Source organism: Stenella coeruleoalba (genome assembly GCF_951394435.1).
Source record: "Stenella coeruleoalba genome assembly, chromosome: 10".
NCBI classification, from domain to species: Eukaryota; Metazoa; Chordata; class Mammalia; order Artiodactyla; family Delphinidae; genus Stenella; species Stenella coeruleoalba.
Genome location: NC_137156.1, coordinates 58,593,332 through 58,615,868, shown reverse-complemented (window position 1 = coordinate 58,615,868; position 22,537 = coordinate 58,593,332). Strand labels below are relative to the sequence as shown.

Sequence of the window (22,537 nt, the reverse complement as noted above, 5' to 3'; positions counted from 1 at the left end):
GTGTTTTAATCTTCATACTAGTTTCAGTAGTGGTTAGTGCACTACCTTTGTGTATATTTACCTTTACCAGTGAGATTTATACTTTGATATGTTTTCTGCTTAGTAATTAGTGCTGTTTTTTTTCAGCTTAAAGAAATCCCTTTAACATTTCTTGTAAGGCTGGTTTAGTAGTGATAACTCCTTTAGCTTTTGCTTGTATGGAAAACTCTACCTCTTATTTAGTTCTGAATAACTTTGCTGGTTAAAGTGTTATTGGTTCGAAATTTTTTTTCTTTCATGACTTTGAATATATCATGCCACTTCCCTTCTGTCCTGCAGTTTCTGCTGAAAAATCAACCGAGAGACTTATGAGGTACCTTATGTATAAAAAATTATTTTTCTTTTTCTGCTTTTAAGATTCTCTCCTTGTTTTTAACTTCTGGCATTTTAATTATAATGTGCTTTGTGTGGGTCTCTTTAGGTTCATCTTATTTGGAACTCTCTGGGCTTCCTGGATCTGGATGTCTTTTTCTTTTCCCAGGTTAGGCAAGTTTTCAGCCCTTACTTCTTAAAATAAGTTTTCTGCCCTTTTCTCTCTCTCTTCTTTTTCTGGGACCCCTAAAGTGTGAATATTACTCAGCTTGATGTTTTCTTACAAGTCCCTTATGGTATCTTTATTTTTTTTTTTATCATTCTTTTTTCTTTTTCCTGCTCTGTTTGGGTGATTCCCTCTGCCCTATCTTGGGTTCATTGATCCTTTTTTTCCTGTTTTATCTAGTCTGATGTTGAACTCACCTAGTGTTTTGTTTTGTTTGTTTGTTTGGCTACACTGTGTGGCTTTGGGGATCTTAGTTCCCTGCACAGGGATTGAACCCGGGCCCCTGCAGTGAGAGTGCCAAGTCCTAACCACTGAACTGCCAGGGAATTCCCACATCTAGTGTATTTTTTAGTTCATATTTTTCAGTTCTGTGATTTCTGTGTGGAACTCTCTTGTATTTTCTGTCTCTGTGTCAAAATTCTCACCATGTTTATTCTCCCAAGTTCAGTGAGCATCTTTACGACCATTACTTTGAACTCTTTATCAGGTAAATTACTTATCTTTGTTTCATTAGCATTTTTTTTCTTTTTTCCTGGGGTTTTTTCATGTTCTTTTGTTTGGAACACATTCCTCTGTTTCTTCATTTTGCTTGATTCTCTGTTGGTTTCTGTGCAATAGATGAAAAACAACCACTTTTCCCAGTCTTAAAGGGTTGACCATAGGAGATAAACCTTACTGTTTAACCCTGCCCTAGCTCTTCGTGTCTTTCAAACCTTTGTGATTGTCCAAGAAGCTTATTTTATTTTTACTGGTTCCCAGTAGTTGAGGATGTGCCAAGGCCAGTGTCCCAAAGGGGAGTATCTCAGTCAGCACCTAGATTCAGGCTGAATGGAAGCCAAAACCTTAGGTATCAGTTTTTAAATAATGCAAATATGTATATATATATATTGCTGTGGGACCACAACCGTAAGCCTTGCTGGCCTCCAGGTTTGGATGCGTCGCTTGGGTAGCAGTCGCACAAATCAGGGCTCCAGAGGAGTACACAAGCTCCTTTCTGGGAGATATTGGTGAGCTATAGCAAGGCAGAGGGTGAGTGCAAAATGGCATCTCCCAGCCTCTGTTCCATGAAAGCACCTCTGTAGTCGTTAATGTGTGCCAAACCAGAAACCTGCTTCTAAGGCCAAAACTCCTGGACAAACAAATAGGCCACTTTCTCAGAGAGACTAGGGAAGTGTTTCTGTCAACTGTCTGTGTGGTGTCCTGAGAGTGGCAGTCTGCCAAGAACTGTCTCTCTGATTGTTACAGTCCCATGGGACCCAGGAACACAAGCCCCTCTGACTGCCAGAGCCAGGTGATCAAGGGGTGTCCTCTGGGTAGCAAACATAAAAACTGGGTCACCAAACATAAAATGGCAGAGGGGGAGCAGGAAGATGGTGTCCACCAGTCTCCATCCCTGGAGAGCATCCCAGCAGGCCCCTGCTGCTTCGGCCATTGCTTTAAAATTAGGAAATTAGTCTCTTTCACGTAAAGCCCGGGTGATTTCAAAAGGCTGCTTCTGTGCTGGGCCCTGGTGCAGGTGAGTCTGCACACAAGCCCTTTCAGAGCCATTCCTCGATTTGCCACACCCCATGTGTTTCATGGGCTTGAGCCCCATTGGTCTTCAAAGCCAGACATTTTGGGGGCTCATCTTTCAGCTGCCAGTCTTAAAAATCGGGGTGCCCAATGTGGGTTATGAGCCCTTTGCTCCTCAGAGAGAAGCTCTGGGTTTTGAGTTCCCTCCCGACTGTGGGTCGCTGCACCAGGGTGGGGTTGATCGTGAGATCGTGTCTCAGCCTTTCCCACCTGCTTCGATGTGGTTTCTCTCTGGTTTGGGTGATGTGGAGGGCCTTGCTCTGCCAGTTTTTAGGTTATTGTCAGAGGAAATTGTTGAATGTGTAGCTGTAGATTTCAGTGTGCGTGTGGAGGAGGTGAGATCAGGATCTTCCATCTTGAACTGGAACCCTGACATTCTTTTATTCACATAATATCTCCATAGTATAACCCACATGCCATGAAAACCTGACCAAATACATCTGCTTAGAGTCCTGTCCTTTAATCCTGTGTTTGTGTGTACATGCATACATACATACATATATACATGCTTGCTTACGGACCTTACTAGGAAGTTTTTACATCTGAAGATAAAGAGACAAGAAGAAAGTTGACTAGCAGATAAAAAGGAAAAATATATATGAGAAAAAATGTGAGTTACAGTGCTTTTCATCACCTTCCTAAATTGTTCATTCTATTGATTACCCTTTTCTTGACTGATCTTTTTGCGTTGACATTTGTTTGTTTTGTTTTGGGGGGGTTTCAGGCCCACATCTTGCCCATATCCTGTCACCTAATAAAGAACTAGTGGAACTGTAAGTGCTCTCTGCCTATAGAAATGAACCTCATTTGCCTTCCTCCATCCGCTTCTTGTATTTCATTTGACCAAGGCCTTCATTTCACACACACAGTTACCAGGCACTCACGTGGCCACAAGCCGGTTAGTGTGTTTGGCACTGGCAATATACGAATGACTTTTAACGTGGGTTTAGTATTCATTGTGCTCAGAGTGCAGTAGGGCAGATAAATAGACAAGTAACCACAGCAATAGTAACTATACCTGTAACAAGGGCCAGAGGACTGACTAATCACCTGTGCTCTTGGCATCAGGATCAGGGACAGTATCTCAGAAAAGGCAAGGTATTCTGGGCAGAGGGAAAAGCCATAGAGGCATAAAATAACATGAAATTTTGGGAGTTATGAGGTATTGAAAAAGTACAATGTGGGGCTTTCCTGGTGGCGCAGTGGTTGGGAGTCCGCCTGCCAATGCAGGGGACGCGGGTTCATGCCCCGGTCCGGGAAGATCCCACATGCCGCGGAGTGGCTGGGCCCGTGAGCCATGGCCGCTGAGCCTGCACGTCCGGAGCCTGTGCTCCACAATGGGAGAGGCCACAACAGTGAGAGGCCCGCATACCGCAAAAAAAAAAAAAGTACAATGTGAAAAGACAAGATGGGGCGAAGTAACCTGTGGATGGATTGTAAAGCATCTTCTGTGCAGATTTAAGGAATGTGATTTTATTCTGACAACTCCTCAGACATTTTAAGGAAGGTAGTCACCTGAGATAAAAAGTGTTTTGAAGTCACTCAGAATTCAGGTCACATCTCTGCTTATGTCACTTACTAGCTGAATACTCTTGGGCCTGCATTTCTGAACCTCAGTGTTCACATCTGTGAAATGGGTGTAGCTTGGACTGAGAGTACCTTGGTTTGTGAGTGACTTAATCATTCAGCAAACATTATTTATTGAGCTCCTGTTATACATAATGCCCAGAGAAATTTTACAGGGAAGGGAAATGCAGTAGGATGAGCCTACAAAGCTTAGAAAAGGTAGATGCTGTATCAGCGCATTTAGAACTTAGCACATTTCTCTTTTCACAGCTATTCTTTTTTTTTTTTTTTTTTTTTTTTTTTTTTTTTTGCGGTACGCGGGCCTCTCACTGCTGTGGCCTCTCCCGTTGCGGAGCACAGGCTCTGGACGCGCAGGCTCAGCGGCCATGGCTCACGGGCCCAGCCACTCCGCGGCATGTGGGATCTTCCCGGACTGGGGCACCAACCTGTGTCCCCTGCATTGGCAGGCGGACTCTCAACCACTATGCCACCAGGGAAGCCCCCTGTTTAATTTTAAATATTCCTCATCTTCTTGTCTCCATTCCTGTTGCCAAAGCCTTCGTTCTGGCTCTTACCTCTCATCTGGACTCTGCAGTAGTTGGCTTCTCTTCTTCTTTAATTCATTTTCTCTTTGATGAGAAAGTTCTCACTTTAAGTGATACTGGCCATATGCTGAGCGCTTGCTAACTGTCAGATGACTGCTAATGCCCTGCATTATCTCAGATTGTTAGGATATGCCTGGGGTCTGCTGCTAGACCAGGAGTTGAAGGCTCACCCTCTCCTTGGTTGGCTAAGAGGAAAGTGTGTCAGTTCCAGCCTCCCCATGCCTTTTGTCTCCTCTTGCGCAAGGCCTGCTTCCTTGTTCTCTTTGTTTCCGCTGTCTTCTGCCAGATGCCTGGGGCCTTCTTATCATCTACTGTTTGCTGGAATCCAAAGCTTTTAAAAGTTAACCGTTCATGCTAGGTAGATTGGACATGGGCCCATCCTCTGCATTTGTATTAGGGGTGTGTTCTACACTTAACCATGAGATTTGAAACTTTAAAAAAAATCTCATATTTTAATAAGATGTCTCTTCTCTCAGCCCTCACAGTAGGTATATTTTGTACTTGCTGTGAACCTGCCATTGAAATGATCATACTCATGGTCTTTAACTTTTTTGTACTTCCACCCTGATAAGAAACTGTCTTGCAGTGGGGTGGTGGAATGCCTTTTTTGTCTTTTCTTGTTCTGCCCATTTTTAGTCTGTGCTTGATTATGTGGAATCTGACTATCCATGAAGGTAAGATGGACTTGGAGATCTACTTGTAGGTTCTCAGGTTGAAGGTATCTGTATCCCAGTATTTTATCACAATGCTTTGTACCTATTAGGTGAATTTGTCACATACAGATAGCTTCCTCGTCACACGGACAGTATACTTTCTATTCTGCTTTTCTTCTCCCTATGTAACAGTTGGGAGTTGAGAAGAGCATTAACTCACTTATTTGTATTTTGTTTTTGATGCTCCAGGTCAGGATGGCTAACTGGTTGGCTTCCCACATGGTGTCCTTCGTCAACATCACACCTTAAAGAAGCTGAAGAGAAAATTTTAAAATGTAAGGTTTTCTTCTTATAAGTTAACTGAGCCATTTACTAAAATAGGTCCAATATAAAGCATCGCCTTGAAACTGAAGATCAGATTCTGTTGTGTGTTAGTTGTTGGCAGAAGAACTTTTTTTTCCTTTTACATGTCATCAGTAAGTACATAAGTGTGGGAAGAAGTCAAGGGTTCTCAAACTTTTTGGTCTTGAGTCCCTTTTATACTCTTAAATTAGGAAGTACCCCAAGGAACTTTGTTTAGAGGTTATAGCTATCAATATTTACTGTATTAAAAATTAAAACTGAGGGCTTCCCTGGTGGCGCAGTGGTTGGGAGTCCGCCTGCCGATGCAGGGGACACGGGTTCGTGCCCTGGTCCGGGAAGATCCCACATGCCGCGGAGCGGCTGGGCCCATGAGCCATGGCCGCTGGGCCTGCGTGTCCGGAGCCTATGCTCCTCAACGGGAGAGGCTGCAACAGTGAGAGGCCCGCGTACCGCCAAAAAAAAAAAAAAAAATTAAAGCTGAATAATTCAAAATATGTCAACTTATTAATTTATTTTAAAACAATAGTAATAAACCCATTGCAGGTTAAAATAAATAACATGTTTTCTAAAAATAACTGCTTTCTAAACAAATGTAGTGAAAAGAGTAACATTGTTTACAAGTTTACACCTCTTTAATATCTGGCTTAATGTAAGGCAGCTGGATTCTCATATCTGCTTCTGCATTCAGACTGTTGGTAGTCACTTATCATGTGACCTCTGGAAAACTCCACTGTATACCCATCAGAGAATGAGAGTGAAAAAGGCAAATAAAGTCTTAGATTGTTATGAAAATAGTTTTGACCTCGTGAGACCTCCTGAAAGGATCTGTGGCTCACCAGAGGTCCGCAGACTGCTCTGAGAGCAGGCTGTAGGTATCGCAGAGCAAGTAGCCTTGTCTAGTAGAACACATACGACTACATCCAGGTAACCTGTTCTAGGCCCAGGGCTGCAGTCCAGGGGTTACAGCGTCTTGGGCAAGTTCCTTTTCTCACCTTCCTAGTTTTTGCCCATAAGAGGAGTGGGCGGGGTGATCCTTAGTCTAGTATTCTAGGATTCTTTATGTCTACATTTATAGTAGTGTGGAAACCTTTATCTTTTTTGTTTCTTGTGAGCACTGAAATTTACCCACACTTTTACTGTCAGAGTGTTCCCAGATATCTGTGGGTATACTTTAAAGTAAAGGTGTTTACTGTGAAATTTTGTTTAGAGGAAGAGCTTAAGTGGTGCAGTGCACATACATGATTATTATGTATATTTGTGCATATACTTGTCCACACCTGTTTTTCATACTCTCTGCCACAAATGAATTTTGTTTGTGCATTTGAATGATTCAGGAGTAAGTGACCATAACGGGATATATCCAAAGAAGGGGACAATTAGCCATCTTATATGGATTTTTAACATGCAAATGGATTTCTGCTCTGTATGGTTGGGTAATCTTGTTCTCTACCAAGCTGGCAAAGTTGTCATTGTGATTTACTAAAAGAAAAAATTCTTGTCAAGAGATAAAAAAAAAGGGTGCTAGATACTCAATTCATGTGTTTAACAGACATACTGATTTCCTACTGCTGGGTTCTAGGGATGCAAATAGGAGTGAGAATTGGCCCCTGCTTTAATATCAGACATAGAAGCAAGCAGCTAATACAGTGGGGTGAGCTCTCTCATAGAGGTCACAGATCGTTTTTATGGGAATGTGCAGACATCTATGTTCAGAATGTGGTTTGGCTTGGCACTAGTACCGGATCACCTCCTTTTCTAAACTGGTGTCATTTCCACTCACTCTGGGCTCTGTTAATATTCTGAGCAAATGCTGGGTTTCCCCTCTGCCACTATGTGGGTACAAAACTGGAGATTATTTGGTTAAAGGGCAGAAACTCCCGGTTCTCCGTGTTTGTCCACTGCAGATGTATATGCACAAATAATTAAGATATATCTTAAGTGTAGCTATTCAGTTGATAATTTAATGTAAAAGAATTTCAAATAAGTTTCATCTTTAGTCAGTTTTGGGGGAGATTTAAAGTATTTAGTCCTGTAGCATTGAGGGCAAGAAAGATTTTTTATCAACAAAACTGTGATTATTTGCTTTCTCTAGAGAGATTGTTGGATACGAACTCAGACTAGCTGGCACCTCATGCTGAGGAGTTCCTGCCATCTTTTTCTACTAAACATTATGATGACTTAAGATTTCAGTTATGTGTTTAATACATGTTAATTCTTCCCTAAATTCATGATGATGTTTTAGGGAAAAATGTTTCTTTTGAGTCTGAGTTCAATGTTCAATGCTTAATCTTCAAGTGTTCTACACATACAAGGTAGTATTCTATTGTCTGTAAAGCTAGAGACTTTAAAATAATGGATTCAGCAGCCACTAAGTTCCACTCCAGTACCCTCAACTGATAGATATGGAAAGAAGTCCAAAGAGCTGACATGACTTGCCAGAAAACCTAGGCCACAGGTGCTTGAGACCTGTCTGAGATAGATCTTACCACCAAGATGTAAAATATGGTAATTAAGAAATACTTGCTTTGGGACTTCCCTGGTGGTGCAGTGGTTAAGAATCCGCCTGCCAGTGCAGGGGACATGGGTTTGAGTCCTGGTCCGGGAAGCTCCCACGTGCTGTGGAGCAACTCAGTGTGTGCACCACAACTACTGAGTCTGCACCCTAGAGCCTGCGAGCCACAACTACTGAGCCTGCATGCCACAACTACTGAAGCCCGCTCACCTAGAGCCCGTGCTCTGCAGCAAGAGAAGCCACTGCAATCAGAAGCCTGTGCACCACAATGAAGAAGTAAACAAACAAACAAATAAATAAAATGAAAGAAAAAAAGAATTGCTTCAATAAAATGTGCACTTTTTTTTTTAGGGCTGATATAATAAAGGCTAAACTTATATAAATGAATACCAGATGGTTTCTAGATTATTAATTTCTGATTGCTCTGAGAATACTCCCCTTCTCAGAAGTAGTGACACTAAGCAGAATTTCTCTTTTATGTTTCCATTAGGTGTCCCCTGCACATACAAAAAAGGACCTGTTCGTATATCTAATGGAAATAAAATATGGACACTGAAGCTTTCTCATAATATTTCAAATAAGACTCCACTTGTCCTCCTCCATGGTTTTGGAGGAGGTCTTGGACTCTGGGCACTGAATTTTGGAGATCTTTGCACCAATAGACCTGTCTATGCTTTTGACCTGCTGGGCTTTGGACGAAGTAGCAGACCCAGATTTGACAGTGATGCAGAAGAAGTAGAGAATCAGTTTGTGGAATCCATTGAAGAGTGGAGATGTGCATTAGGATTGGACAAAATGATTTTGCTTGGACACAACCTGGGTGGGTTCCTGGGTGCTGCCTACTCACTGAAGTACCCATCAAGGTAAGTGATGGTGACAAAAGAGAGGCACCCAAGCGCTGGTTTCCAGTTCCCCTCTTTGGTGGTTGTTGGTGTCTGAACCTTATAAGACAGACATTGTCTTAAAGGACCCTGTAGACTGAATAGCCACAACTGATGGCCAATTTAGTAGCAGAAATAGTGTTGTCAGGTTTTCCTGTTACATATGCTACACATTGGTAGGAGGCTTGTGAAAGGACTTTCTGTTTGTTAGAATGTACACAATTTAAGCCACGACTAAAAACTGTTGTTATTGTTTACAGTTATTATTATCATTAGGCCTATGGATCCAGCAGGCTTTTCCTAACCTTTTCCAGGTTTTAGTAAGCTGCAATAGAAAACCAGAGGTTAGAAATTAGAAGACGTAGGTGCTAGTGCTATCTTTATGGCTTAGAGCAAATCACTTAATCTCTAAATTTTAGTTTCCACATCTCTAAGCTACAGAAAATACACCTGCATAGAATATCTTCTGGCTTTTCTTTATTATTATACTGTGCCCTAACCTTTATTGCCATAGAATTTTTTTCTGAGTCATTGAATTAATGAGTGTTTACTTCAGAATCTTTGTAACATCTCTTCCTTTCTTTCTTTCTTTTTTTTTTTTTTTTTTTGCGGTATGCGGGCCTCTCACTGCTGTGGCACAGGCTCCGGACGCGCAGGCTCAGCGGCCATGGCTCACGGGCCCAGCCGCTCTGCGGCATGTGGGATCTTCCCAGACCGGGGCACGAACCCGTGTCCTCTGCTTCGGCAGGCGGACTCTCAACCACTGCGCCACCAGGGAAGCCCTCTCTTCCTTTCTTTACCTTATTTTCTTATGCTATTTCCTATTATTTATGTTGCTAATCTGGGGGGGAGGTCACAAAATCATATTTTGTATGATTAGTAAGTACAGACCAGATGATACCACAGTGTAGCACACAGTATAGGAAGGTGGCAGTTAACCTCTAGGGTTCTCCTTCCCCCTAGCTTTTTTCCTATGTTGCTTTTCGGGATGGCTTTCCTTGGAGCATTTCTCTTTTACCGGAGAAGAAAGAGATCAATAAATAAGAATGTCTCTGTTCTTATAGAGACATCATTTCCTTTGCTGCAGACGTCCTCACTGCTCCGTAATGGTCCCCATTTGTGTTAATTTCTTACCTTACAGAAACTTTTTCTGCTTGATCCTGACTAAGCAAATTCATCTAGATTTCCATAGAAGATCAGATGTTATGGTTAATAGAACAGTTCAGCAGACTCACAGATCCAAATGTAGTTAAACACAATTGACTGTTACCAGTGTAAGTGTTCATAATTATAGCAAGCCTCATAGTGAGTGAGATTTAGCATTAGCTGTTTCTTCAAGTTGCACTCCTACTAAGCAGTTGGGTGGTTGTCAGGGTCGCCATCTGTGTGATCTGAGAGGTTTTACCTGAGCCAGAAAAGCTGCTTGGTGGCATACACATATTTTCTCTGGTGCAGCGGAGTGGTCTGTTGTATACTGTAAGTAACTACCTACTCTAAATGTCACTTATCCAACTTTAACTTGATCCAGGTACCTTTTTAAAAAACTTTTTTTAGAGCTGTTTGAGAGGGAGGTACAGAGATTTCCCATGTAATCCTTGTTCCTACACATGCATAGCCTCCCCTACAAGGACCATTTTTATTATGCTGTCATGAGATTAAATCTTTGAGTTTCAGAAAGATTTTGGTGGGGTGGGGTGAGAGGAGGGGAAAAAATGGTCTAATAGAGACCAGATGAGGTTCAGTTAATTTCCTTCACTCACTATGCTTCTTTTCTTATCTCTCTTTCTCTCTTTTTTCTCAAGTGGACTTTGAGAATATGACTTTTTTCTTTGCCTCCTCAGGTATGATAGATATAATCTGTACTTTTTTTTTCTCCTAAGTAAAACCACAGCTCTTTAATTTCTATTGTTCCTATGCATGGAGGAAAAAACCACAAAGACAACACTTTTTTTTACTTGTTGGGACTTATGTCCCAATCCATACCTATTTCTGCCCTTAATCTTTTATGGGCAGCCCCATTCTTTCATTCTTTGTTTATTTTTATAGGACAGTTTGAGGAGAAGTGTGAAAATGCCTAGTTTAATGTACTTGTTTAGGAATGATTCTAATAATAGAAAATAAATAAAAACTAATTTTTTCCAATTTTTGGTACATTAGGTCAACCTGTGTGCTTCATCTCTATGAGCAGCAGAGTGCCTCTGTCCATAAAAGTTGTTCTATAGCCTAACTTGTGGCAGTGATCCCATATTTTCCCCAGATTCTTGATATTGATTAAAAACTGAGTATTCAGCAATTGTGATTCTTTATGTAAAAGTACCTGGATGAGTCCTTCATTGAAATAAACAGGTTGGTTCTGTTAAAATAATGTTGAGTGACTTTGTGTGCTTGTAAGGCTTACAGTGCATTGGGGGAAAAGACACAAATAACCACATGAGTAGCATGACAGCTGTGAGAAATCTTGATGAATATCTGACCCAGTCTCAGGTCCATTATGGTATCCTAAAGAAGTGTAATTCGAGCTGAGGCGGAGGTCTCAAAGGGATGTAGCAGGAGAGCATTCTAGGTAGTAGGGACAAAAATTGCAAAGGCCCTGTTCTAGGGGGACATCTGGGCCATTCTGGAAAGGCTGTGTGGTTGGTGGGCAGAGAAGTTATGAACTGATTAATGGATAACTCCAAATGGAGGCACAAACCTCACGTTCCTTCCGCTAAAATGACCTTAGTTCATCCCCGTTCTCTTACCGTGATGTGTGATAATTAGAGATGTTTTCTGTAATTTTACTTGTAGATTAATATGCTGCATTAATTAAACAGGACCACTGTGTGAGGTGTCTTGGGCTGCCACTCTGTAAAATCTTCTTCATCAAGCAGTGTCTGATCACCTTAAGGGGGGAACAATGGGAATAGAGGAAACCAGCAACAATAGCCAAAGATACCGTCTCCTTTCTTTCATCTGTGTACTCAGTGTTTCCTTTTCATTTTCCTTTTCATTCTGGCCCCTGCTGTTCAGGATCCCATACAGAGACTATCTGTATTTTATAGGTATTTGTTATAAACTAAGGAAAAGGACACTATGAAAACTTTTATTAACTTAGAAAGTGTTTAGCAAAGAGATCCATTCCAAGTCACAAGAGTATAGGTTACAACTGGTCTTCTCCACTAAAAGGTTTTCAAATCATCTTGCTTTTGACCTTGCCTGGCTCTGTCTCCTGTGTCCAGACTATGTGGAGCTGGGCTGAGCATTTCTTATCAGCCTGTCTTGAGAAGAAAGACTGTTCTACTTGACTCGAAGTTAGAGGTATTTAAGTTTATTGTTCTGTGCCCCATCCTCCCCTCAGTGGCTTGGAACCAATGGGAACTATCTGGGGCTAACTTCTTTTTGAGAATGCCTCATCTGTGCACTGACTCGAGTTCTTTCTGGTCCTTTTCCTTGTTCCTTAGTAGGTCCTGTAAACTCCTTTGTACATTTTGGTTCTGGGTCTGGTCATTCCTGTTGTATTATTTCTGGCTGGTAGCTGACTTTAAGTCTTGTGAAAGTCAGGTTTCCATAGACTTGTTAGCATTTAGACTCAGCTGTCCCAGAATGTTGGAGCAGGTGTTACCTACCTCTTTGCCCTGTAGGCTGTAATCTGCTCACCATCTTCAAACTCAAGACCTACTGTGATGACTAACCTGGAGAAGAATGCGTCATTATGTTTCTATACTGATGAGCTCTTCTTGTGTTCCTGCTTTGCTGGTTCTTTGTTTTTCCTGTAGTTTGCATTAGCCTCTGATTCTTTTTTTTTTTCTCTTTCTTTTTTTTAGGGGAGGGGGTCTTCATTGCTGTGCGCAGGCTTTCTCTAGTTGCGGAGAGTGGGGGCTACTCTTCATTGTGGTGCGCGGGCTTCTCATTGCAGTGGCTTCTCTTGTTGTGGAGCACGGGCTCTAGGCACTTGGGCTTCAGTAGTTGTGGCATGAGGGCTCAGTAGTTGGGGCTCGCGGGCTCTAGAGTGCAGACTCAGTAGTTGTGGTGCACAGGCTCAGTTGCTCCGTGGCATGTGGAATCTTCCCGGGCTTCCAGGGCTTGAACCTGTGTCCCCTGCATTGGCAGGTGGATTCTTAACCACTGCATCACCAGGGAGGTCCCTAGCCTCTGATTCTTGATAAAGATGTCTGATAGGATGACTCACATGCTGTCTGGCTAGACCCGTTCCTTAAGCCTAGATGTGAACTAACAATCCCATCAGGCTATCCTCTATGGGATATTAGAGGGTCGAGTCTGGATTAGTATATGAGTTTGGATATACATTAAAACTAAATAGCGCCTAGCAAATGAGGAGATAATCTTCTTACTAGAGAAGCAGGTGAGAAGATAGCCTGGGAACTTGGTCTGGTGCAGGATTATAAGGAGTGTGAGCCAAAGCCTGTGATAAAGCTTTTCTGAAGAACAAAAAAAGTTAAATTACTCATTCCTTACATGGTCCCAGCCACTGTCTTCCCATGCTTCTAGAATGAATTATTCTCTAGTAATCTTCCTGTATTTGCTACTATAACTAGCTAGCATTTACTGGGTATTTGTTATTTGAGAGCCGCCAGCCTAAGTGCTTTGCATGGTCTCTCATTTAAAATCCTTACAACCAAAAATAAGCGACAGTTAATTTCTGAGGTTTTTTACAAGTGGAGGCAGATGATATATAACTACAGTTTAGACGTTGTTGCAGAGCTTTTAAAAAATTGTTTTCCAACTTTTTTGACTACAACCCTCAGTAATGATTATATGTGTGTCTGAAACAAAAGTTTTGTTATATGATACATTTTTCTATTCCAAATTATACAATTTTATTAAAAAACAGACTGGCTCTGACTCTGTAAGTGGATTTTACTACCCACTAATGAGTAATGACCTGCAAGATTAATATGAGAAATAACAGTGGTGTTCTCATGTCATCCAGGGGACCAGAAAAATTCAGACTGGACTAACTCCTATGCTTACTCTGGTTATACTTTATAAAATTTGTACATCATTATAGATAAGGATCAAAAGGAAACTGGAAAAGCACAATATTCCAAATATTTACTGAGCATCTACCATGTGCTAGGCTGAAGGCATAGGATCAAACAACAGTTGGGGCAATTTACTCCATTTCAAAAAGAAAAAAAATGTTATCTGCTCCTGTATATATACTCTGTGTAACCTGTTAAAATCTCATAGATCCATACTAAACAAGGCAAGCCAAAACTAAGGCAAAAACAATACCATCAGTTAACTAGAGATAGGTGAGACTTTCCTCCCTCAAGTTTCCTTTGTCCTGCCCCTTCTTGGGTTAGCAGGTCAGTAAGAGCTCAGAGCAGACTGGGCAAAATCCTATAACAAGTTTGTAAGAAAATTTAATCATCTTTTTCTGTAGAGTATGTTTTAATAAAGAGTTCGTTTTTCTCTTTAGGTAAGTCAGTAGTGAATAATACCAGCTATTTCCCCGAAATGAAGCTTTGCTGCTTTCAACTAGGTGGCTGTTTCATTAATTCCACTCATACCTCTGGCATATGTCCCCCTCCCCAACCCTCAAATCTCACTGTGGGCTGTCATAGGAATTTAGGAGGCAGTCAGAATATGAGAGATAACTTTTTTAAAAAAAAATTCACTTTCACTGCCATTTCCATACACTATTAGAAAATAGTCTCATAAAACTTTTAAGCAGTGATGTTACTGTAAGTATATGGAAATCTCACATTTGACATACCTTCACACAGATTCATAGTCACATTCTACAGATCTTCTAGATGCTATGAGATTTAGAGTATAGTGTTAGGACTGGCCTAGAGTTGGTAAGAGTTAAGCCCTACCTTTACTAATCTGTTTAGCTTATGTTGCTTGGCCTATTCTTAGGAAAGAGAGCCTTCTGCCCGATGGCTTGTTGGCATCTGTTAGTACACTGGGGTTGGGAAATAAGGATCATAGCCCTAGTTTTGCATTGACTAGCTTGAGGTTCTGGAGTGAGTCACATAGTACATCTCAGCTTTCTTCTCATCTGAAGAGATGAAAGATTGGGCTGAGTATTCTCCAAGGGTCCTTGGAGCTCTATGCTCTGGGTCTGTGCTCTGAAGCTTTCTGTTTGAGAAAATGCAGTCAGAGCAAAGGATTCATTACTAACTCATCCTTATCTGTACTGACAAAAATAAGAAAACTTCTTATATTGGGAAAATAATAGCTGTCTGTTCCCATGTTCTGTTTTTTTTACCTTTCTATTTCGATTATGACCGACACAGAATCAGTGTCGGTTCACCCTTGGGAGATTTTTGCTGCCATTTGTTGACTGTTTTGGCTACAGTTGAATATCGTTTTGCGTCAGGACATTTATGTTTTGTTGAAGATCTTTATGATGTGTTATACCGTGATACAATCACAAGGACATGGTTCTGGTTTTCCCTCATCAGAAAGATGCTTCCTAAGATGGAAAAATTAAAACTATTAGTGACATGAAACAATTTTTATATGAGTTTGGAATGAAGCTTTTCTGTCTCTTTGAAGTAAAGAAGAAAATTAGGAAAGGATTAGGAACAGAATCTAATGCCAGTATATCATGATGTTATGCATAGGGTAAATGTGTTCCTGTTCACCAAACTGAAATCCCAAACTAAGGGTATAATTTCAGCCCATATTGTTACATCATCTTCATGTTTGTCAAACGTTCATTCAAAGTCCTTTTGAATCCACCTAAAGTGCTAATGCCTCATACATTTTTAGAATGATTTGGTTCATAGGAGATAACTATTGTTGGTGTCCGAAGCCATTTTATGAGTGTAATATTAATCTCCAGTCATTTCTGCAGTGTCAACCATGAGATACGTGGAACCATTGGATTTTTCTGAATGGTCAGTGATCTATATCATCTGCCAGAGTGTAGCTTAAACAACAACAAATGCTGTCTTTTCTTGTTTCTCAAGAATAACCACAGTTATCATATACCCTTTCACACATCCGTTACTTTCCACATATAGAAAGATTAAAAATGAAGCCCTCTTTCTACCATAACAACTCTCAAATCCTACCAAATCTCATCAATTCATGCATAATAAGAGCATGATGTAACCTGTTCAGTCATTAGTTTTTTCTTTAATGCAAGGTTTTCGAAGGAAGTTCATTCTATTTTTATTTATAAATCGTGTAATTTCTTTATAGTCCTAGGGTGAATTTTCCAAATGATCTGAAGTCTGTTCTTTCCCATGCAGGGTTAGTCATCTCATTTTAGTGGAGCCTTGGGGTTTTCCTGAGCGACCACACCTTGCTGATGAAGAGAGACCAATTCCAATTTGGATCAGAGCCCTGGGAGCAGCATTGACTCCCTTTAACCCTTTAGCCAGCCTCAGGATTGCAGGACCCTTTGGTGAGTGCTTGCTTGTATATGTATCCTAGGAAAGCAAAATGTTTATACATAGCAATAGAGGAGTATTTGCTGATCACCATTGTTAGTTAAAATCTTAAAAACAAACAAAAAAACTGAACCTTACTTTTTCTCCTCCTCCTCTAAAAAGTACCAGTCCATGCGTAAAGGTGAATGAAACCAGGCTCCTCTCCTTAAAAAGGAGTCTTCAGGGCTTCCCTGGTGGCGCAGTGGTTAAGAATATGCCTGCCAATGCAGGGCACACAGGTTCGAGCCCTGGTCCAGAAAGATCCCACATGCCACAGCAACTGAGCCTGTGCTCCACAACTACGGAGGCTGCGCTCCAGAGCCCATGAGCCACAACTGCTGAACCTGCGTGCCACAACTACTGAAGCCTGTGCGCCTAGAGCCCGTGCTCCGCAACAAGAGAAGCCGCCACAGTGAGAAGCCCACACACCACAATGAAGAGTAGCCCCCACTCACCGCAACTAGAGAGAAGCTCGTGCGCAGCAATGAAGACCCAATGCAGCCAAAAATAAAATAAATAAATTTATTTTTTTTAAAAAGGGTCTTTATATTGTAAACATTACAGATAATTAGCAAGCAGAAGAGGTGGGAAATGCTAAGGATGAGGTTAGGTGACCTTGAACATTCTGAAAAAAGCCAAGCAAGTAGTGTCTTGGGGAAGTTTACCTGCTAGCCCCAGGCATGGGAGTTTATCTGCTAGCCCCAGTGACCTGTTGAGCCTTTGGCCAGTTACTGATGTCCAGCTGACAGATCACAAAGCCTGACCTGACCGATAAACGTGGGATAACAGGTATCATTACTCAGATTCCTTTCTTGCCCTGTAATGTCAGAGTGTTAAGAAGATAAAAGTCATCCTTTCTCACAAAGATTTGGGGAACTCCTGATTTGTGTTTCTGGTCATATTTTGAGTTTAGTCTCTGATTTAAGTTATTTGACCCTCAGATCTTCTGTCTCAGCCTCACAGCCAAGGGAATTTCCTTCCCTCGTTGTCACAGATGGTGATGGTCTGGACCTCTGCCTTTCCCTCTTACAGCTTGTGTCAGTTAAGAGGGCTTTTGGCTGAAAGGGACTGAAGACCTCAGCGGTTTAAACCAGAAGGCCTTTTATTATTTCCTTAACAAGCAGTCTGGAAGCAGGTGGTTTTAGCATTTGTTCCCAAAGCTAGCTCCTTGATGTTAGGGTTTGGGTCTGTGTATGTGATTCTCTTGACCTTTTACCTCAGTGGTTGCTAGGACAGGAAGCATGATCTTACAGGCTCTCCGAACAAGAAGAAAGGAAAGCATGATGCTCTTTGTCAGGGAAGGACGTCTTCCCTGGGAGCCCCAGCAGACTTCTCCTTATGTCTCTGCCCACCCCTAGTTCTTCCATTAGCAAAGAAGAAGAAATTTCTATGACTGATCAATCGTCATTTGTTCCCAGGGGCTGGAGCGAGGGGCCTGCTTTCCTGGGAACGTTGCTGCCTAAATGGTACACAAAAGTCAGGTTCTCTTAGCAAGAGAAAAGAATAGCGGTGTGGCGGGTGGGTGAGGGTGAGGCAATACCTGCTGCATAGGTGACTGTAGATTCTGCTGCCCCCTGTCCAGGCGTGCCCCTGCCCTTGCCTGAGTGCCATCCCTTTGGGAGAGCAGCGGGACTGCAGCAATGAGAAGAGGGCACAGGGGCTGAATTGGTGACCACACTACATGCCCTCAGTACTCGTGTAGGTAGCCTCTTTTCACCGCCCCCCCTAAATAGAGCCACGCCTTCTTAGGTGTCTTGTCCTCCTTTGATGAGCTGCTTAAGAGCTTTATAGTCCTGACATGTAAGTGGATTTTGCTTGATCACAGTTACACAGGTAGCAATTATGGGAAAAGTAAAGCATAAAAAGAAGTTAGGAGATAATGATGGGGGAGGGAGGAAGCCTAGGAGGGGCCCTTTAAAGCCATGTCCTCTGCCTCCCATTGTTGTTTGCACATGGTGGTGAGGGTGATGCAGAATGTCCACTGCATCATGAGAATTCTTGGTGGAGCTGTGTAATTCCTTCAGAGATGGGAAGGCAGGGCCAGTGAAGAAGTAAGATCTTGCTAGAGTATTGGGCAGTGAAAGCAGAGAGGGAAACCGGCCAGTCCCTGGGTCCCCGAGGGAAAACAGTAACCAGACAAAAGTTCCTGCTCTTCATCCTCTTTGCTTTGGGGGCCTTGCCCCTGCCTCTCACCTCAGGGGTGGGACCGTGATAGCCACTGTGGATGGACTTAGCGGAGACTTCTGCTAGTGTCCCAAGCAGAAACTCTGAATTAATTTTCCCAAGAAATATTTATATACCAATTCACTTCATATAGATGCTAATGTGTTGTAATTGTGGAAGAAATACAAATTATTAAGTTAATTTTATGTATGATCTGTCCTATTCACCTCCCTTGTTTAATACAATTTATTTTCCTACAAAAACAAGTCTTAGGCAACTGTTCTTGAGCTCCTAAAGCATATTAGTAAGTCAACATATGACAGACTTTTATTCTTATTTTAATCTTTCCTTAGGGAACTTGAGGAGAGCAGTTTCTAGGATCTGTGCTTTTTTCCACTTAAAATACATATTTGAATACATGTGTAATGTAGCATGTAGTGCTCATTATAGAAGCAAACACTAAACTCTTCTATATTTGTATATAAATTAAATTATAATTTAAAACATACATATAATTTAAAATGTTTGTTTTCTATTAAATAGGTTTAAGTCTAGTACAGCGTTTAAGGCCTGATTTCAAACGGAAGTATTCTTCAATGTTTGCAGATGATACTGTGACAGAATACATTTACCACTGTAATGTCCAGACTCCGAGGTAAGGTTTATCTAAATTTGCTGTGTTTGTGTTTTAGACTTTTATTTTTTGAAAATATATGAATAGTCCAGGAGATTTTTATCAGTATGTAAATGACTAAATTTAAAAGGACAAGTAGTTAAATGACTAACACTTCTTAATTTTCTCATCTATTCATGGAGCACCTACTATGTAAAACATTGTACTGGATTCTGATGAGAGATTAAAAACCAGACAGGGCACAGTGGTTGAGAATCTGCCTGCCGATGCAGGGAACACGGGTTCGTGCCCCGGTTGGGGAAGATCCCACATGCCACGGAGCCTGCGTGTCCGGAGCCTGTGCTCCGCAACGGGAGAGGCCACAACAGTGAGAGGCCCGCGTACCGCAAAACAAAAACAAAAACAAAAGCAAAAACAAAAGCCAGACATACTTTCTTCCCCTAAGGTGCCTGTGGATAGTTGAGGGAAGTCTTGGTCTTGGGCATCTTGTTAAGGTGGTCAGAGTTGAGAGAGAAAGAAGAATTTCAAATAAAGCAGCATTCCCAAATGAGTATGAATGTTCTACAAAAAAGGAGTTCTGTGTTAAACAAGAATGGTTTTCTGTACCATGGATCTTCTTAGAACCGTTTTTTAAGCCAAAGGTTTTTTGTTGTTGTTGGTTTGTTTTTTATTTTCAGTTGTGTTGGGTCTTCATTGCTGCATGCGGGCTTTCTCTAGTTGCGAGCGGGGGCTACTCCTCGTTGTGGTGCGTGGGCCTCTCATTGCGGCAGCCTCTCTTGTTGTGGAGCACGGGCTCTAGGCTCGCGGGCTTCAGTAGCTGTAGCTTGTGGGCTCTAGAGCGCAGGCTCAGTAGTTGTGGCACACGGGCTTAGTTGCTCCGTGGCATGTGGGATCTTCCCAGACCAGGGCTAGAACCCGTGTCCCCTGCATTGGCAGGCGGATTCTTAACCACTGTGCCACCAGGAAAGCCCAAGCCGAAGGGTTTTGAATCTCCCAGGTGCGTGGGAGATACTAGGCAGCATTTTCAAGTTCATTTGCTGATGGCACTCTTCTTTTACTCAGCACTTCTTCAAGTCTGTGTGTCAGCATGAGAAACACTGCTGCAGCGGTGAGGAGTAAGTGAGGGTCGAGGGGAAGGGGAGTCTGCGTGAATTTTGACAGTGATTATGAGAGAGAGCATAGTAGAGGGAGCAAGAGGGCCAAGCAAAGGTATTTCTTTTTCTTTTTTTTTTAAATTACTTTTTTTAAATTAAATTACTTGTTGTGTACAAGGCACCGGTAGAGAAAACAGAGCCTGAAAGTCTTGACGAGCTGGGAGGATCCTGGAAGACAGAGCCTACAGTCATTAGGGAGAGGATCAAGAATGGAGTATGATGATGAGAGCTCCAGTTCTTGTGCTGGGTTCTGTACCAGAATTATTAGAGGAGTTTGTCAAAAATGTGGTGCCTCAGCAAAGGAAACCATAAACAAGATGAAAAGGCAACCCTCAGAATGGGAGAAAATATTTGCAAACGAATCAATGGACACAGGAGTAATCTCCAAAATATACAAGAAGCTCATGCAGCTCAATATCAGAAAAAACAACCCAATCCAAAACTGGGCAGAAGACCTAAATAGACATTTCTCCAAAGAAGATATACAGGTTGCCCACAAACACATGAAAGGATGCTCAACATCACTAATCATTAGAGAAATGCAAATCAAAACTACACTGAGGGTATCACCTCACAACAGTCAGAATGGCCATCATCAAAAAATCTACAAACGATAAATACTGGAGAGGGTGTGGAGAAAAGGGAACCCTCTTGCACTGTTGGTGGGAATGTAAATTGATACAGCCACTTTGGAGAACAGTATGGAGGTTCCTTAAAAAACCAAAAATAGAACTACCATATGACCCAGCAATCTCACTACTGGACATATACCCTGAGAAAACCATAATTCAAAAAGAGACATGTACCACAATGTTCACTGCAGCACTATTTATAATAGCCGGGACATGGAAGCAACCTAAGTGTCCATCGACAGATGAATGGATAAAGAAGATGTGGCACATATATACAGTGGAATATTATGTCAGCCATAAAAAGAAATGAAATTGAGTTATTTGTAGTGAGGTGGATGGACCTAGAGTCTGTCATACAGAGTGAAGTAAGTCAGAAAGAGAAAAACAAATACTGTATGCTAACACATATATATGGAATCTAAAAAAAATGGTTCTGATGAACCTAGGGGCAGGAATAAAGGAATAAAGACACAGACATAGAGAATGGACTTGAGGACACGGGGAGGGGGAGGGGTAAGCTGGGACGAAGTGAGAGTAGCGTTGACTTATATACACTACCCAATGTAAAATAGATAGCTAGTGGGAAGCAGCTGCATAGCACAGGGAGATCAGCTCGGTGCTTTGTGACCACCTAGAGAGGTGGGATAGGGAGGGTGGGAGGGAGACACAGGAAGGAGGGGATATGGGGATATATGTATGCATATAGCTGATTCACTTTGTTGTACAGCAGAAATTAAGACAACATTGTAAAGCAATTATACTCCAATAAAGATGTAAAAAAAATAATAATTGTAGTGAAGACCATTGAATATTAAAAAAAAAAAAAGAAAGTGGTACCTGAACTCTGTCTCTAAGACTCTAATTCAGCAGTTCTGGGCTGCATCTTTAACAAATGCTTCAGATGATTCTAGCCATAGACCATACTTTAAAATATAAAAGTGGTACCTCATCCTTTCTAAGACTGAAACTTGGGTGAAAGGCTGAGAGGTGAGATGCAGAGACAGCCTCCTTCACTTTTTTTGTTGTTGTTCCTCTCTCACTTCTGTCAGAGAATATGTACACCTACTTTATTAAAAAAATTGAGGCCTTGAGAGCACTTGAGGTATAGCTGTAGCCTCAGTCTTTTTAATAAAGTAGGTTAGAGGTTCTCTGCCAAAGGTGAGGGAGGCTGGAGAGGTTTGGGGGTCCCCCAAGGGTTTGATGTTTTGTGACTCACCAGGCAGTTGGGTCTGATGGTTTAGGTCTACACACTTCATTGACTTGTTTCAACAATTTTTAGTGGCCTGTTCCAGGGACATCATCTGTTTTCCTGCATGGTCTTAGTGGTTTGTTCTTCACCTACTCACATTCCATGATTACGTGTGCCTGTGTAATCCTAGTTTGTTGCCTTTTTGTGGTGGAACTTGAATTCATAAACGGCCGTTCAGAAGCACACCTAGTACGAGGAAAGAAGAGAAATGACGGCAGAATGGATCTGTCCTAGGAGTTTGCCAAATGTTCTGTATTTTATGTGACGGTCAGTCAGCTGTGGCCATGAGAGAAGGCTCAAGAAAACAAAGGACAGGCTCAAGGACAGGCTCAAGAAAACAAAGTTTAGTATACTCACAGGTCCTAGAGAGGGGGTCACTGAATGCCTTGAAGGGTCGGGGGGATGCACCAGATTTTGGTCAGGTGGCAGAAGACAGGAGTGAGGGAAAGTCCAGGCAGGAGCCTTTACTGGGTTCTGCAGGAGAGGCAAGGCAGCGCAGGGTAGGCAGTGTAGGATTTGCTAGTTGAATAATTTCAGTGGGCACTAAGATATAGGGGTGGTTTCTAGTTGTCTGGCACCTGGCCCTGG

At 41.9% G+C, this 22,537-nt stretch overlaps 1 protein-coding gene across 3 annotated transcripts in view; it reads left to right on the top strand.

Moving 5' to 3' along the window:
• Positions 1-22,537, top strand: part of ABHD5 (abhydrolase domain containing 5, lysophosphatidic acid acyltransferase) — a 45,963-nt gene that overhangs the window by 20,608 nt on the left and 2,818 nt on the right. For all 3 annotated transcript variants that reach the window (XM_079933128.1, XM_079933129.1, XM_079933127.1), the window contains 4 exons: positions 5,223-5,308; positions 8,339-8,711; positions 15,938-16,092; positions 18,824-18,935. In XM_079933128.1, coding sequence (XP_079789254.1) covers positions 5,223-5,308; positions 8,339-8,711; positions 15,938-16,092; positions 18,824-18,935 — 726 coding nt within the window. The remainder of the gene's footprint in view (positions 1-5,222; positions 5,309-8,338; positions 8,712-15,937; positions 16,093-18,823; positions 18,936-22,537) is intronic.